At 39.8% G+C, this 17,684-nt stretch overlaps 1 protein-coding gene across 1 annotated transcript in view; it reads right to left on the bottom strand.

Moving 5' to 3' along the window:
* Nucleotides 1–17,684, bottom strand: part of LOC145717893 (uncharacterized) — a 216,967-nt gene that overhangs the window by 110,800 nt on the left and 88,483 nt on the right. The window contains exon 5 of the mRNA XM_081809151.1: nt 6,331–6,371. Within this exon, the coding sequence (XP_081665277.1) occupies nt 6,331–6,371 (41 nt within the window). The remainder of the gene's footprint in view (nt 1–6,330; nt 6,372–17,684) is intronic.

The following is a 17,684-nucleotide window of genomic DNA, read 5'->3' as shown; positions in this document are numbered from 1 at the left end:
TATCTAATAATTAATACATTGAGTGAAATCACCTTTGTGTGAAAAGGAAATTATTTTATTCCCATAGGGTCAGGAGTATAGAGAAGTCATTGAAAAACAGCTCAATTAAGTTGGATGAGAGTGAAACATCAGCAGTCTTGGTGGGTATTCCCAGCTTGCCTAAGGCACCAAGACACAGGATGAAATTTTAACGTGATAAACTTAACAGTTAGAAATACGTAGCATTGAGAGTGGTCCATACTTATAAAAAGTTTAGGTTCCTGTAGGGAAACCCAGCACACATTTAAGCTGATGGGGGAGTGGGAGTTTCCTTCCCTCTGTACACTGATATAATGTCGAGCCTGTAGACCTAGGGGCCTCCTAATTCTCAATCTCATAAAGCATCTAAATTGCATGGGAGGACCTAGAAAATTGAGCAATTTCTATCTTACCTCCATGCACTGAAGTAAATAATTTAGTTTGTGCTTGTTAACTAGTGGTTCAATTCAATTCAGCAAGCCTTCCAGATAGATTAGATATAGATGTGTGTATGTTTGTACAAAGCTTCTGTGTTCTGTATCCTCCCATCCATACATCCATGCATGCATCCATCCATCCATCATTTATCTCAGCTCATCCATACCAATGAGCTAGGCACTAAAGAGCCAAAGAAATTATGTCTTCTCTCATCCCCTTATCCTCTTCCTTATATCTTGCTTATGGTGCCAGGAATAAGGGGGAACACAATTTTGTAAAAAGTGTTTCCAAGCATTCTATTCCCCACTTTTTTAATTTTAAAGATTTTATTTATTTATTTGAGAGAGAGTGAGACAGAGACAGAGAAGGCGTGCAAGCAGGAGGAAGAGCAGAGGGGAAAAAAATCCTAAGCAGACTCTGCACTGAGCACGGAGCCGACTGAACCACCCAGGTGCCCCTACATACCCCCAGCCACTGTTTAAAATTCAGGTGAAAAAAAAAAGGGGGGACTTCTCCTTCCAACTCCATGAAGTTCCCCTCCTCAGAACCTTCAACTCATGCTTTTAATTGCGTCTAGAACAAATTTCTTTTCCTGGCTAAAGATTACTTATGTCTCAAGATTCTATCCATCCTTTTTCCTCTTCTGTGCACCAATAAGTTTCTCATCTAGCACATTTCACATTATCTTGAATAATTCATTTCAGTCTTGCCTCCACCTATAGATGAGGGCAAGGACTTTGACTTGATTTTTGTCTCTTGTGCTTATCTCAATGCCTGGCACGTAATGGGTATACAAAAAATGTTTGCTGTTCTGAACAAGTTCACTGACAAGCTGGATATTAAGACATGCAAACATGAGAATATCATCAGAGTTTTCTGCTTGTTCTTCTGTTTTACATACCTGCGTCCTCTTTCCCCAACCAGATTTGAAAGTACTTGATGGCAGGAAGTGCTTATCTAGTCATTGCTTTATTCAACTTTTTTCTTCCCTATGTCTTGCCAGTGCTGGTACAGTGTCTTTCTAGAAACTGAACAAATCTGTGGGTTCCAAATTTTCATTTAGATAATGTGGCTGTAAACTTTTTTTTTTCCAATCATACAAGATGAATACTTTTATTTCCCTAAAGCAAATATGTTGTTTTACATAATGAAATATATTGTTCAAGGCTCTTTCCCACCCAATGGTCCAAATCTCTATTCATACTCATTTTTGAATTTCAACAGGTTCCTAGAAACAACTGCCAACCTTCCCTTCTGGGATGTAGCAAAGTCTTCAAGGCAGTTTGAAACTGGCACCATGTACACGGAACAGGCTCTTTAGTGTAGAGAAAGTTAGAAATAGAAATTCAATGAGCTGAGTTCAATCAACATTTCGAACTTTTATGTACTCAGAGGAGTTCTTAAGAACCCATATATTGGTTGCATGTGGATTTCCTTCCACATTTCCTTCTCTCAAAGTTAGCATCACTAGCCAGTATTTTAATAGGAGAGGAAAGGATTGGAAACCCAGCAGCCAGAATAAATAACAGCAAGGAGTGTCTCAGGGGGGAAAGTGGAAACATGATAATTCTGTGGCTTCCTTTAAGCTTGTTAACAGGCTATACAGTAAGCAGTTGGCATAGTCACACAGGAAACATTTATTGTCAGATGCTCATCCTCAAATTCAAAGCTAATCATTTTCATCCCTACTTATATCCCAGAGGGCAGGAAGCAGATTTAAAACAGCCCTGAATACCAATGTATGTAATATAAATTTTAAGTATGGTAAAACTGTTTAGCAATAGATTTGTCTATCCTATTTCTCTGCTACAGGTGTAAAGAAAATAATAAGAATGTAATCTCCAGGAAAAAATTTGTGGTGATTTAGAAGAACATACTGGTATTATTTTGTCTAGAAGTAGAAAACATTTTCAAACATCCAGTTAAAGTATAGAAAAATCATATAATATACCCTTGTTCATACACCAAGATTAAATAGATAGATTTACATTTTTCCATCTCTTTTCTTATAAAGTGTTACCAACACAGCTATAGTCATGCTATCTCTTCCCCTCTGCCTGAAGCTAATGTCTACTCTCCTGTATACTTTAAATTTAATAACATAAATATATGTCCACAAGGAAATTACATTGTTTTCTTTTGTTTTGAATTTTTGCATAATAATACAATGATGCATATTGGGTGCCTTGATCGTTTCACTCAACATTTTGTTTTTCAAACTTATCCATATTAATACGTGCAGACCTACTCCATGCATCTGCACTATTGTATGATATACATTTTCTGAATACTACAGTTATCTATTGTTCTATTGAGGGATAGAGTTAGATTATCCCATTGTTTCACTAAATTATCTTGTACTTGTCTTCTTGTGCACAGGGATAAAATTTTCTAGGAATGGAATTGCCCAGTTAATGTTTATATTTAACTGCATCTTTATTAAAGATTGCAAAAATGCTTCCCAAACGAAGTAAACCAATTTGTAGTCTACCACCAATGCCTTTGAGTTCCTGTTTCTCTATGTTCAACTCATACCAACATTTATTGTTTTCAGACTTGAATAATATTTGCCAATCTGAGAGCGGTAAAATGATGTTTCATTATTATTTGAATTTTCATCCCCCTGATTACAAATGAGGCTAAAGAACTTTCCATATGGCTTATTAACCACTGAGAATTTCTCTTCTCTGAATTATCTGCTCATCCTTTGCCCATGTCTCTTTTGGGTTGTTTTCCTTGTAAAACTTGCCTGTAAAACCATCTGGGCCTAGTGCTCATTTTATAAATAGATTTTAGATTATTGGTTCTACTTCTTTAGTGGTAATGCTTTCTATTTCTTAAGGCAATTTAATAACCTAAATGTTTTAGTAAGAAATGAATGATTTTTCTAACTCTGGATTTTGTCTGTAATTTTGAATGCTATTTTAGCTAGGTGTAAAATTATAGATGACCGTTAATTTCTCCTATTATTTTGAAGATATTATTCCAATATTATTGCTGTTGCAAAGCTCACTGTCTGTCTTACTGTTAGTATTGTGATAATCTGGCTTTTTTCCCCTACCTTTTAAATGTTTTCTTTGTTTCTTTGCCTGCAGTTTCACTATGTATGTCTGGATGTGGGCTTATTTTTGCTTACCCTACCCAGAACATGTTGTATTTTTTAAATTTAGGAATCATGTCTTCAATTCATTATGGAAAATTCTGTTCTTATCCTGCAAATATTGCCTCTCTGCCAATCTCTCAATGTCTCTTAACCCCTCTTCCCTTTTGTCTATTCCTTTCTCTCTTCATGCTTCATTCTGATCAATATGCTCAGATTTACTTTGTCACTAAGCCTCTCTTTGGCTATCTAGAGTTTACATTTAATTTGTCCAATGGGTTTTTAACTTCAATAACTATTTTTTTAATTTCTAGAAATTCTATTTGGCTATTTTTCAAATGTCTGCTCTTCTCTAAAAGTATCTTGTTCTTTTTCTGATTTTGATCACTTCTTTTGTCTTTCATTATGTTAAACATATTTTTATAGTCTTCCATTAATTATTCTATCATTTCAAGTCCCTTGAGCTTTAATAAACCTATTTGTTAGGTCTGTGGACTCTTGGCTCATGGTGGATTTTGTCCTCAATTATTATCATTAAATTTTAAAACTATTAATAATATATCAGTCAGATTCCTGGCAGGAAACATAGGACACATCAAATAGAGTATTTACGGAGAGTTTCATAAAAGGACTATTTCCAAATGTCTGGGCATGATAAGAGCAGCCAAACAATAGTGAAACATGAAGTTGTTGCTATCCCACCATAAGTGGCACAAGGAGGAAGTGATTCCCAGACCTGTAGGTAGAAGACAGGTCTGCCCAACAGGAGCCATGGTCTTTGGTAGCGGTAGGCTGACACTGCCAACCAGTGACGCAGAACAGGTGTGGCTGGAGAAAAAATATCATGACCTTGCTTAACTATTGTCCTTCAATCTCCTGCCATTACCTCCCACTGGCTGAACCCAGTAAAAAGCCAGGAAGCCCAGGCGATGCAATATATAGAGGTCCATCTACTGGGGAACAAAGCAGGGTGGAGAAGGATGGAGCAAAGGTCTAGAGGGGCAACCAGAGGACACTGGGCACCATTGTAAGCTCGTGTTCAGTGTTGTTTTATCTGTTAGAAGCCCCTGTTGCTTGCGGGGGGGAGCATACCCATCCAGAGAAACTTTATATTTGCTTTCTACATATGCCTTAAGGGTATCACCGGCCTAGACTCAAGTTCGGTGTTAGTTTTCAACACCAGAATTCCTGATCCAGAAGAATAGTCTAAATTCTAACCCTAAATCATGTGAGATACAGATCCATCATTATACAATCTAAAGGGAGATAATTTTTACTTTTACCCAAAGCACATTCATGAGCAGAACAGTTTTTTGTTGTTGTTGCCTTATTATGATAATAGATGGGACTTTTCAACCTTGTCCCTATATATGCAGCCCTTTAAGAATCTTGGCTTTATGCAGGGATTTTGGTTCCTACTATCTATGTTGCATAAATTGAAGACCTTATATTCAGTCGTCACTGCATGGGTGGTAAAAATCAAACCCCTAGCTTACCCAGACTGAGAACCTCCTTACCCACCAGCCAGTTACATGCTTCCCACTCTGCTATAATTTTCATCACAGAGATACAAGGGGAAGTATGAGAACAATCTATGTTATTTTCATCTATGTAAGAAATTAAGCATCACTAACATTTTATATAAATACTGACACTGGCATGGTCATTCAGTTACATGCCAGATGGTCACAGTCAATCCATAAGATGTCCTGAAGGAAGAGGGGGATATGAAAATGTTGAGGGACTGACACTCTGATTCAGCCTTGGCATTTTGTGACATTTCAGCTTATGTATTACAAGATGTCATCAAGTTTTCTTTTATAAAAATAAGACCTTTAATGGTAGAATCTTTCTTTATAAAGCTTTGCAAACAAGGTGGTACACATTCCATTGTGTTTGTTACAGAATTTTCTGGTTAACTTGTGGCAAAGTACTTGAAATAGTTATCAACTTAAAAATTAGTTAATTATTTTTCTTTCATCAGAAGGCTGTTGTCCTCATTTTCTGGCAAAGAACAGAAGCTTTGCCTGATGACAAGTGGCTGTCATTAGTTGGCCACTTACAGACTTAAAATTAATGCACTAATGTGTCTCTTCAAGGTACATAATAACATTTTGGCAAAATGTGCAAAAGTAGCTGATTTTTTTTTCAGAGATATTTTATGGAGAGAACATTTCCAAAAGAAATGTTTGGAAAAATGTCCAGCCTTATGTAATTTTGTCACCAAAAATGATATAAGCATATCACTTATAAAAATATTATCATAAATATATACAGATAAGCCTTGAAATGGAATATTCTAAACTGAAAAATATCTTTAAAATGCAAAGGTTGACTGGCTTTTAAGACCACTAAAATATACGTAAATGCAAAATTTTCATAAATTGGCAAGGACTGATTTGTATCATGGAAAATGGAAATTAATAACCAAATTACAACAAAAACTTTGGCATAAATGGTGAATGGATTTTTTTTAAAAATGAGCACCACGAATCAGAAGCAGTAGATAATGAAGGTCTTATAAAATGCAGTGACGGATTTCAGAGCGCAGAAGCTGAGGTCATCACTCTTTGCAGTTGGAGATCTAAGAGATGTATTTTCACGGTCACTACAGCAATACAACAGACAAAGCTGCCAGGTGCTGCCAGGTTCTGTGTGAGGTTCAGGGCCACCAGGATAAGTGAAGTCATTCCTGCCTTTCATTCAGTTGTAAATAAATTTGCTGGCACAGGCCTGCATCAGCATCTTAAACGCCTACACAGCAGCCCACCTACCTGTTTGCTGAGTATGGAGGGACATCTGCGCAGGACACAGCCTATAAACAGTGAAGACAGGGCATAAATGGAAGGCAAAACAGAAGGAAAATCCAACTACATGGATGCTTCTCTCAATTTTTCAAATGCTTTTCTCTTCCTTGTATCTCATCGAGTACTTGGTCTATGACCAAATATTATTTGGAAAACGAAAGGCCCATATGTTTATACAGGTAAAGTTTTGTTTTTGTTTTTTTTTGTAAATGCTCTTTTATAGTATATTGGGCTGTTTTCCAAATCCTTGACCAAACATGATACTAGAAATGATGAGATCACTTCTATGAGGTGATTCTGCTGGGAAAAATGTTTGGTACTACATCCACAGTTGAATTTTTATTAAATTTTATTCTACAGGCTATGCTCTCATTGGCTCCTACACAAATTTCCTAGCTCTAGCTTCATTTTGTTGATTAATGATTCTAACTTTCAATTTAATTATCAAATTTGTTGATATGAGGCTTAAAAACCACATATAGTAGGGGCGCCTGGGAGTCTCAGTCGTTAAGTGTCTGCCTTCGGCTCAGGTCATGATCCCTGGGTCCTGGGATCGAGCCCCGTATCAGGCTCCCTGCTCAGTGGGGAGCCTGCTTCTCCCTCTCCTCCCTGCTTGTATTCTCTCACTGTCTCTCCTTCTCTCTCTCTCTCAAATAAATAAATAAAATCTTTAAAAAAAAAAAACACAAAAAAACCCCACTTATAGTAGAAAGTCTAAAAATCCTTGGCCTCAACCATATGCTAAAAGTAGAGATTCCCAACATTTATGAAATAAGATAGTGCCTAATACTCTAAATATATTGGTTTTCCTAATACACAACCTCTATTCCACCCTCTTCACCATCAAAAAAAAAAAAAAGTATTTGTAACATCTCTTTATTTGAAAAGTAAATTTATTTTAAAGTTGTACTTTTAACATAGATTAGTCCTTAAAGTAATCAAAGATAATTGAAGGTGTATAAAAACCAAAGGCCTAGATTAAAGGACAGGTACACTTATGTTGCCTTCTTGTGTTAAGTATAGTAAAGTACTAGGCTAATCCTATACTATACTATTAACCTACTAATATAACTCTTTACTACTATACTATACTATACTGTATGGACCCATAGAGGGCCCGTATATGAGTTACTATAATGCCAGCTACTGAAACAAATATTTAGACTGTTAAAGGCATAGAAATTAAACACTCATTTTTTACTCATATACAGTCCAGTCAGTGGCGAAAAGGAAACCTAGGATAATGGTATTATGATTAAGAAAGTGGTTTTTATAGGGAGACATCTGGGTTCAAAACCTCAACTCTACCACTTAATAATGGTGAAACCTTTGGCACTTTACTTAACCATTCTGTATCAGAGATAGGCAGAGACTAAGGAGACACAATTAAATTCAACATGAGATCCAGGACCAGAAAAAGGCTCTTAGGGGCGAAACCGGAGAAAGTCACAAAAGAGCTGTAGGTTAGTTAATAGTGCTGTGTCAAAGTCGATTTCCTGGCTTTATTTTTTTTTAAGATTTTATTTATTTATTTGACAGAGAGAGAGCACAAGCAGGGGGAATAGCAGGGAGGGGAAGAGGGAGCGCAGGGAGTGATGTGGGGCTCAATCCCAGGACCCTGGGATCATGACCTGAGCCGAATGCAGAAGCTTAACCGACTGAGCCACCCAGGAACCACCCATTTCCTGGTTTTAACTGTCATACAATGGCTATGCAAAATGTAAGCATTAGGGGCAGCGGTGTAAAGGCTTTATCTGGGGGCGCCTGGGTGGCTCAGTCGTTAAGCGTCTGCCTTCGGCTCAGGTCATGATTCCAGGTCCTGGGATGGAGCCCCGCATTGGGCTCCCTGCTCGGCGGGAAGCCTGCTTCTCCCTCTGCCACTCCCCCTGCTTGTGTTCCCTCTCTCGCTGTGTCTCTCTCTCTGTCAAATAAATAAATAAAATCTTTAAAAAAAAAAAAAAAAAAGGCTTTATCTGGGAACTCTCTGTACTATTTCAGGAGCTGTTCTCTATGTCTAAAATTCTTTACAAGTAAAAAGCTTAAAAAATAAACATTTAAAAGATTTTTTAGTGTAGTGGCATTTTGTCTGACCCTGTCATCTGGTAGCAAGGTTGTGAGCATGGTACCTAACCTATAACTGTCACTTCAGTTTAGTTTTTGGTGGGTTCACAAGTGGCCTCAGTTAATCTGGCATTTCCAAGCTTTGCAACTCTTGTCCTCGGGGAGGGAAAGGTCTGCAGAACACATGAATAAAGAAGAGGGGCAGCAGGAAATTTGCAAAGAAAGAAATGATGGGTAACTCCTGTCCCCTCAAAATCCCCTAATGGAAAGAGGATCCAGAGGATAGCTAACTTTCTTTCACAGCAGGGATTGGATCGGAGTTTGATGGCGTCATCAGTATTGACAACAGCAGTAAAAACAAGGAAAAGCCCATATCTGCCATGAAGACATTTTGAAAATGTACCTCCATGTTCATAGTTGAGGCTACTTGACCCAGTGGGTGATTTGTAGAGTCCATTTTTCCTTCTCCTTTTGTGCCCTCTGCCTTACATGTCCAGGGTACCTGGATTCCGGAATGCTACATGAACTGCTCTGGTGTCTCTATTGTGTGGTCTGCAGCAAAGCAATGGAAACCGAGAGGCAGAAGGCAGTAATTGGCTTATCTCATGTTTTGACACAGAGACAAATCTATTCTCTGCTGTCGTTCACGTGAGGCTTCTCCAAACTGTGTGGCTTTCATGTGAGATTCGTCTGGCAGCTAGTAAAGACTCCAGGGAGGTTGGAATTTATCTGCACCAAGTGAACTGACATGAAAGGGTGAGAGAAGAGGGATGCAGTTAGAATACAAAGCCAGGCTGGGACTTAACTGCCTCTCTAGACCTCGGGGGTTGGGGGGAGGTTTCTTCCTCTTCTGACACTGGAAAATGAAGGAAGCATTTCCTGCCTCGACCATTTCCACCTGGAGTGAGTGGCGCTTTCCCACTCTAGGCATGGCCTCGAGATCAGTTATTTGGGTCATTATCTTTGCCTCAGTTGCAAAATGGGGGTGGCAGAAGGGCAGAGACCTGTCAGGAGGGATACATGAGTTCACACCTATAAAAAACTCAAAACCGTGCCAGGCACCTTGTAAGCTCAGTCAGTATTAGCCACTGTTGTTCATGAGGATACTATTATTGCTACCAGAACACTGTATGGGGGAGGGGGTATTTGAAGTGAACAGGAGATAGGCTTTGCAGTCTGAACACGTGGATCAGGGGCGCCTGGGTGGCTCAGATGGTTAAGCGTCTGCCTTCGGCTCAGGTCATGATCCCAGGGTCCTGGGATCGAGTCCCGCATCGGGCTCCTGACTCAGCGGGGTGTCTGCTTCTTCCTCTCCCTCTGCCTCTCCCACTGCTCATGCTCTCTCTCTCTCTCTCTGTATCTCTGTGTCTCAAATGAATAAATAAAATCTTTAAAAAATAAATTAAAAAAAAAAGAACACGTGGATCAGGATACCGATTCCAGCACTCCCTAGTTGAGAGATCTGAAGGAAACGAAGTCTCAGTGGCCTTAACTATAAAGGGATAAGAGTGCCTTACTTCAGAGGTATTGATGAGGTTCACAAGAGAAAAAGGACCGGTTGCTTAATATAAAGTAAGCATTATTCCTATGAGCATTATATCAGTGACCGGCAGAAGTCAGTGATGTTCTGAGTGCAGGCCCCTCCCAGGCTGCACTGGCGGCCATTGGTCCTTTTCTGTAATGGATGAGTGGATGGCCTCACACATACCCTGGAAAGCTGGGAGTGGAAGAATCTTGAAAATCATCTGGCTTCCTTGTTTTAAACATTTTAAGCACACTGCTGTTGGGCAGCAAGCTACACCCAGACCTCACTCACTTGGCTCAAGTTTCCAGCCCAGCTTTCTCCCAGGTTCTGCGATTAGGCTGCGCCCAAGTAAACAAAGACTGGCGAGCTGGGTGAAGTCATTTGGGACAAAACTAATAGAATTTTCCCAGCTGTGTTTGTTTTGTTTACACCATCTACCCATTCTTATTTAGAGACTGTTATCTGACAGCTTTGAAGTACACACACAAATGAAGGGTGGAATTAGTACTCAGAAACTGTGAAGCCCAAGATTATAGCCTTTCTTGTATGATTTTATGTCAGGAGTCAGCAAACTACAGCCCCGCATTCTAAAATCAGACCATCTTCTCTTTTTGTGAATAAATCTCTTGGAACACTAGCACGCTCCCTCGTTCACGTACCAGCTGTGGGCGTATTCACGCTGTAAGAGTCACCGAGGAGTAACAGCCAACACTGTATGGTCCCACAAAGCCTAAAATAGTTACTCTCTGGCCCTCTACAGTAGAAGTTTGTGGACCCCTGGTCTCGGTCCACAAACTAATGTAGTAGACAAGAGCATTAAACACCATTTGCTCAAATGGATATCTTTTAAAATGTGGACACCAGGCTTAGAGAATTTAGCATAAAAGTCATAATTCTCAATACTTCTTAAAGAATGAAGGCCACTGGGTAAATCTGTTCTCTAACATCAGTGCAGTAAAAAGAAAATATGAAACTCAAATATGCCCGTCCACTCTGAACATCACAGAAATGTAATATAAGTAAATAGTTGTGAAGTATTCCACATTCCTTGCAAAAAAAGATTCTATAAAAAAGCACAGAGAAATAGGTGAATAGGCCATGTGTCATATGCTTCAAAGTAAAGTGTCTAATGCCAGTCAAGTTATTCTCTTTATAAGTGGACATCAAAATACAGTGGAAGCTTGCAAGCATCATGGGATGGTGCAGACACTTGGAAACTACCATGGCTGAGAAACAGGGTAGATGTTACTTTGATTATCAGCATCCCCCTCCTCAAATTCACACAGAACTTTTAACAAATGATTACAGTCATCAATTTAGCTACTAAAAAGAAAGTTAAATAAAAAAACACAATCTCGTAAAGCCTTCTAAAAGTCTACCCAAACCATCAGTCTTTCTCAGATAAACTCTCAGGTGCTCCACTTTGAAGTTGAGAGAACAGAAACATATTTTTAGTCCTGGGAAGATCACGGTCATTTTCTCTCCTGATCAGGTCAAAGCCTTCTGATTGGTGTGACCTGTAGAAAAGCTCTTGGTTGCCACTTAGATTTTAAAATACTGCATTTTCGGGGCGCCTGGGTGGCTCAGTCGTTAAGCATCTGCCTTCGGCTCAGGTCATGATCCCAGGGTCCTGGGATCAAGTCCCACATCGGGCTCCCTCCTCGAGGGGAAGCCTGCTTCTCCCTCTCCCACTCCTGCTGCTGGTGTTCCTGCTCTCGCTATCTCTGTCTCTGTCAAATAAATAAATAAAATCTTTAAAAAAAATAAAATAAAATAAAATACTGCATTTTCTCCTGCAAAACTTCTCATTCACATACTAATTGAATTTCCCAATAAGCTGAGAGGCTTGGACAAAATGAAGAAATTGTACTGATCATCTAGTGTCGTGACTGAGAAGTTAGTTTCTGGAGTCAGAAAGCCCTGGTGCCACATGTAAGACTTTATGCAAGCCAAAATCCCTGAGGCTCAGTGGCTTCATCTGTAAAATGGATATTAATAATAGCACTACCTCATAAGGTTTTTGTGAAGATTAAATGAGATAAAGCATAAGAAGTGCTTAGAAAATTGGGGCACCTGGGTGGCTCAGTCAAGCATCTGCCTTCGGCTCAGGTCATGATCCAAGGGTCCTGGGATCGAGCCCCACATTGGGCTCCCTGCCCCGCGGGAAGCCTGCTTCTCCTTCTCCCACTCCCTCTGCTTGTGTTCCCTCTCTCACTGTGTCTCTCTCTCTGTCAAATAAATGAATAAAATCTTTAAAAAAAAAAAAAAAAAAGAAGTGCTTAGAAAATTACCTGGACAGAGGAAGTGCTCAATACTTTTAACTGCTTAAGCATTATCTTTAGCATGATTTTAATAAAGTTAAAATTAATAGCATTGCCATATTTGTAACAGGAAAGTATAAGATGAAATGTTGAGGGGTGTGTATGTGCTTGCGCATGCACACGTGTAAGAGAAATCCTCTCTCTAAACAATTCTTCTAATCTTGCTGAATTTTACTGGATTCTTGACTTACACATTGGAATCACCTGGGGAAATTTAAATATCCTGATGCCAAGGCCACATTCCAGAGCAATCCAAAGTCTCTGAGCATAGGGTCTAAATCATCAGAATCTTTCCAAATTCCCAAGTGATTCCAATGTACAGCCAAGATTCAAAACGACTGATCGAAAGTGACCTTTCTCGTGGGAAGTTAGTGGAATGTTGACATTACTATATAGCTCCTAGCTGAGATACAATATAGAATCCAAAATCACAATCTTCCCACAAATCCACCCCAAAAAAACAGATTTTATTGTAAAATCCAGCTCTTCTGGATTTCCTATTATTGAATGACACCATCAGTGTCATCCTACATTTCTTCTTCTGCCTCATTCTTCACATAAACTGAGGCTCCAAGTTCCATCAGTTGGGATCCATCTTGGTACCTTGTAACCATCTCTCCCTCCCTGTTACCTCAGCCTCATCTGAAGTTCAGATCATTATATTCTCTGTCTCAGACTGACACAATTATCTCACGGTTGGTCTCTATATCCCTGGTATGTCCTTATTCAACTTCTCTGTCTTGGTCTAGGTTCCCCAGAAGCAGATACAAAGACAAGGATTCAACGACAAATAGTATTTTTGGGGAGGTGAACCCAGAAAACATCAGTAGGGCAGTAGTTTTAACCCACAAGGGGTAACAACTGAGGCCCCCAGGGATATTTGGCAATATCTGAATATATTTTTGTTTGTTACAATTTGGGGGGGTGCTACTGGACTGTAGAGGGTAGAGATCAGGAATGTTGTTAAACTTCCTACAATGCATAGGACATTCCCCTTACCCCCACCCCAACAACAACAACAACAAAGTATTAGCTAATTTCAAATGTCAATAGTGCCCATGTTGAGACACCCTGCAGTTGAGAAGAAAGTGAAATAGGAAAGAGAAAGAAGCCAAATAAAAGTATATTATCTAACTAGTTAGCACTGTGGGCAACCATAGCTCAGTCCTGCTACTCTAGGAGACAGTATAGACCACATGCCTCAAAATTATCCTACACAAGGGGTGTGGGAGCAAGGGTATTTATATACTAACCACTGTAAGTTATCAGTGAGTGCTGCAGCAGTCGAAGTATGAGTTGTCTAATTCTCCCATATTTCTAGTTTGCTGTGTATGGGAGCAGGGAAAGAATAAGGTTTCATCAGTTAGAGAAGGCCATCACGCAGTTGGTCAGAAGTCTGCAATGGTAAATTCCAAGGTATATGGGTAGGACAGCATCTGCTAAACATCTTTCACATAAATGCCAGAAGAGTCATTCTAGAGCTTAATCAGAGCATTCTTCCATTGATTTTTCCTTTCTCCTTAAGATAAAAGCCAAGTTCTATAAGATGGCATACCAGACACTCCACGATGGAGCACTATCCATCCCACTAGTCCTGAATCCTCTGTATCAAACAGAATTGGACTTTATAACTCTAGGTTTCACATACCAACTACCTCTAGAACAGTGATTATCAACTTGGATGCACATTAGAATTACCTAGGGTGCTTTCAAGAAATATTCTTCCTGGAGACTTCTGGGGAAGATGATGGAACAGGAAGATCCTAAATTCACCCTGTCCCATGATACAACTAGATAACACCCACATCAGTGTAAATAACCCGAAAAAATGACCCAAAGCCTGGCAGAACAGACTCTTCACAGCTAAATGTAGAGAAGAGGCCACATCCAAGAGGGTAGGAAGGGCAGAGACACAGTTGGGAGCTAAATGGACTGGCAGGACTGTCCGAGGGAGAGAGGAACACCGTGGGCACAAAGAGGGGAGAGAAAGCAGACCTTCGCACAAAGCACCATAAGGCACAGGGAATCCCCATGGGGAAGATGAATCCCCTTAACATTTGGCTTTGAAACCGAAAGGGGCAGAATTTTGTGAGTTCTTACAATCAGTGGAGCTTAACACCCAAAACTTTGAAAATCAGCAGCCTTGGCCATGGGAGAGCCAGGAAGGTGAGAGGAAACTGAGTCCCCACCCTTTGAAAGCAGTTTGAAAAAACATCTGGGGTATATGGGCAGGAGATTTATTTACTGACTTCAGAGCATGTGCTAGAGGGGCAGGGATTTTTTAGGGTACTTCTCCAGGAACAAAGGAACTGGCAGGTGTCATTTCCCTCCCCACTAGCCTAGACACATGGACATCTGTGGGAACCAGCACAACACAACACTCTCCACCTAGCTTGCAAACAGCGTGGCCTGCCCATGCATGCTTCTGTGGACACACCCCTCCAGCCTGGCCTGGGCCCCAGGTTTCCTCCTACAGCAGGCCATTGAAAGCCTTGCTAATACCACATGCCCCACCCCCAAGGTCTTCTGCAAATCCACCCCCTCCAATGCCAGCCTCCTCCTGGGGAGCTGTAGTTCCCCTCCTGCAGTGGACTTGTGCAGATCTTGCTAGTACCACACACTCTGCCACCACGATCTCCTGTGGATTCTCTTCCTCCAGTCTGGCGGCAGGAGTTTTCTAAAGCAGTTTCAGTTCCCTTCCTAGAACAGACCTGTGCAAACCCTGCTAACACTGTGTGCCCCACCCCTACATTGTCCTGTAGTCCTGCCCCCTCCAATACCACCTTGGCCAGAGCCCAGTGAAAGTAGTGCCACATGTTTGGCAGTGTGCAAGCAACCCTGATGGGCCAGCACCACTCCAAAGTGACTTCTGCCCTGGGGAGAGGGGAAGATAACCACAGACGCCAGTCTGACTGTAGCCCAGCAGTGGGATGGGAGCTGACATCTGGTCTGACTGTAGGTCCTGCCCAACAACTGAAGCTTCTTAGCGGACACCACAGGAAAGCACACTGGAGTCCAGTGCTACTGCATCTCTGGCAAACACCTGGTTTGACTCAACTCAAGCCCAACGTGGCCCCAGATTGGCCAACTAACAATACGGGGACTAAACCCTGCCCATGACAGGCAAGGAGAGCCATTGCAGATGACTGGACTGAAGGCAAAAGCAGCTCAATCACAATAGCAGGGCACATGCCACACACATAAGAGACACCCCTGAAGCGCCAGGTTCTGGTGAACAGGGGACATTGCACTGAGGGCACTACAGGACCTCTTCTTCATAAGGCCACTACTTTCAAGAGCAGGAAATGTAGCTAACGTTCCTAATACATAGAAATGGATACAGAGAGACAAAATGAGACAGAGAAATATGTCCCAAATGAAAGAACAGGACGAAATCACAGCAAGAGAGCTAAGTGAAATGGAGATAAGCAATATGCCTAACAGAGAATTTAAAGTAATGGTCATAAAGATACTCAATGGATTTGAGAAGAGTGGAGGACCTCAGTGAGACCCTCAACAAAGAGACAGAAAGCATAAAAAAGAAACAATAAGAGATGAAGAATTCAGTAATGCAATAAAAATACAGTAAATGGAATAAATTGTAGACCAGAGGAAGCAGAAGAATGGATCAACAACCTGGAGGACACAGTAATGGAAAGCAATCAAGCTAAATAGGAGAGAGAAAAATAATAATAATAAAGAAGAACAGGTTAAGGGAACTCAGTGACACCATCAAGCATAACATTCACATCATAGAGATCCCAGAAGGAGAAGAGAGAGAATAGGGCACAGAAAATTTATTTGAAGAAATAATAGCTAAAAACTTCCCTAATCTAAGGAAGGAAATCAAAATTTAGATCAAAGAGACACAGAGAACCCATACCAAAATCAACCCAAGGAGATTCACACCAAGACATGTAACAACTAACATGGCAAAAAGTAGTGACAGAGAATTTTAAAAGCAGCAAGAGAAAAGAAAATAGTTATATATAAGGGAAACCCCATAAGGCTATGAGTTGATTTTCAGCAGAAACTTTGCAGGCCAGAAGAAAGTGGCATGATATATTCAAAGTGCTGAAAGGAAAAAACCTGCCACCAAGAACACTCTAGCCAGCAAGGCTATCATGGAGAATAGAAGGAGAGAGAGTTTCCTATACAAACAAAAACTAAAGGAAATCATGACCACTAAACCACCCCACTAAACCACCCTACAAGAAATATTGAAGGGAACTTTTTTCAATGGAAAAAAAAAAAACATAAGTAGGTATAAGAAAAGTAGGAAGCAGAAAGTCAGTAAAATTAAGTATATCAATAAAAATTAGTCAAAAGACTTACAAATTAAAAGGATGTAATGTATGACACCATATACCTAAAACATGGTAGGGAGAGGAATAAAGAATGGGTTCAAACTTAAGGGACCATCAAGTTAATATAGACTGCTATCTGCATAAGATGTTATATATAAACCTAATGGCAACCAGAAATCAAAAACCAGTAATAGATATACAAAAAATAAAGAGAAAGGTATCCAAGTATATCATTAATAAAACCCAGCAAACCATGAGAGAAAAGAACAAGAGAAGAAAGGAAAAGAGAACGACAAAAACAACCATAAAACAAGTAACAAAATGGCAATAAGTACATACCTATCAATAATTACCTTGAATGTAAATGGATTAAATGCTCCAATCAAAAGACATAGGGTGATGGAATGGTTTAAAGGAAAAAAAAGACCCATCTATATGTTGCCTACAAGAGACTCATTTCAGAACTAAAGACACATGCAGAGTGAAAGTGATGGGATGGAAAAGCATTTATCATGCAAATGGAAGTGAAAAGAAAGCTGGGGTAGCAATATTAATATCAGACAAAATAGGCTTTAAAACAAAGACTGTAACACACACAAAGCAGGACACTATATACTCATAAAGGGAACAATCCAACAAAAAGATACAACAATTGCAAATATTTATGCGTGCAACATGAGACCATCCAAATACATAAAGCAGCTAATAACAAAAAAGGAAGTAATCAATAGTGATACAATAAATGTAGGAGACTTTAACACCCAACTTACGTCAATACATAGATCATCCAAACAGAAAGTCAAGAAGGAAACAGCAGTTTTGAATGACACATTGACAGATGGATCTAACAGATATATTCAGAACATTACATGCTAAAACAGCAGGATACATATTCTTTTCAAGTGCACATTGAACATTCTCCGAAAGAGATCACATATTAGGCCACAAAACAAGTCACAACAAATTCAAAAAGATTAGTCATACCATGCATCATTTCTTTTCTTTTTTTTTTTTGAGGCATGCGCATTTTTTTATTATGTTATGTTAATCACCATACACTGCATCATTAGTTTTTGATGTAGTGTACCATGATTCATTGTTTGCGTA

Source organism: Leptonychotes weddellii, chromosome X (genome assembly GCF_054177405.1).
Source record: "Leptonychotes weddellii isolate Sample4059 chromosome X, ASM5417740v2, whole genome shotgun sequence".
NCBI lineage: Eukaryota > Metazoa > Chordata > Mammalia > Carnivora > Phocidae > Leptonychotes > Leptonychotes weddellii.
The sequence above is the reverse complement of the archived record's forward strand: the minus strand, read 5'-3'. Positions and strand labels throughout refer to the sequence as shown.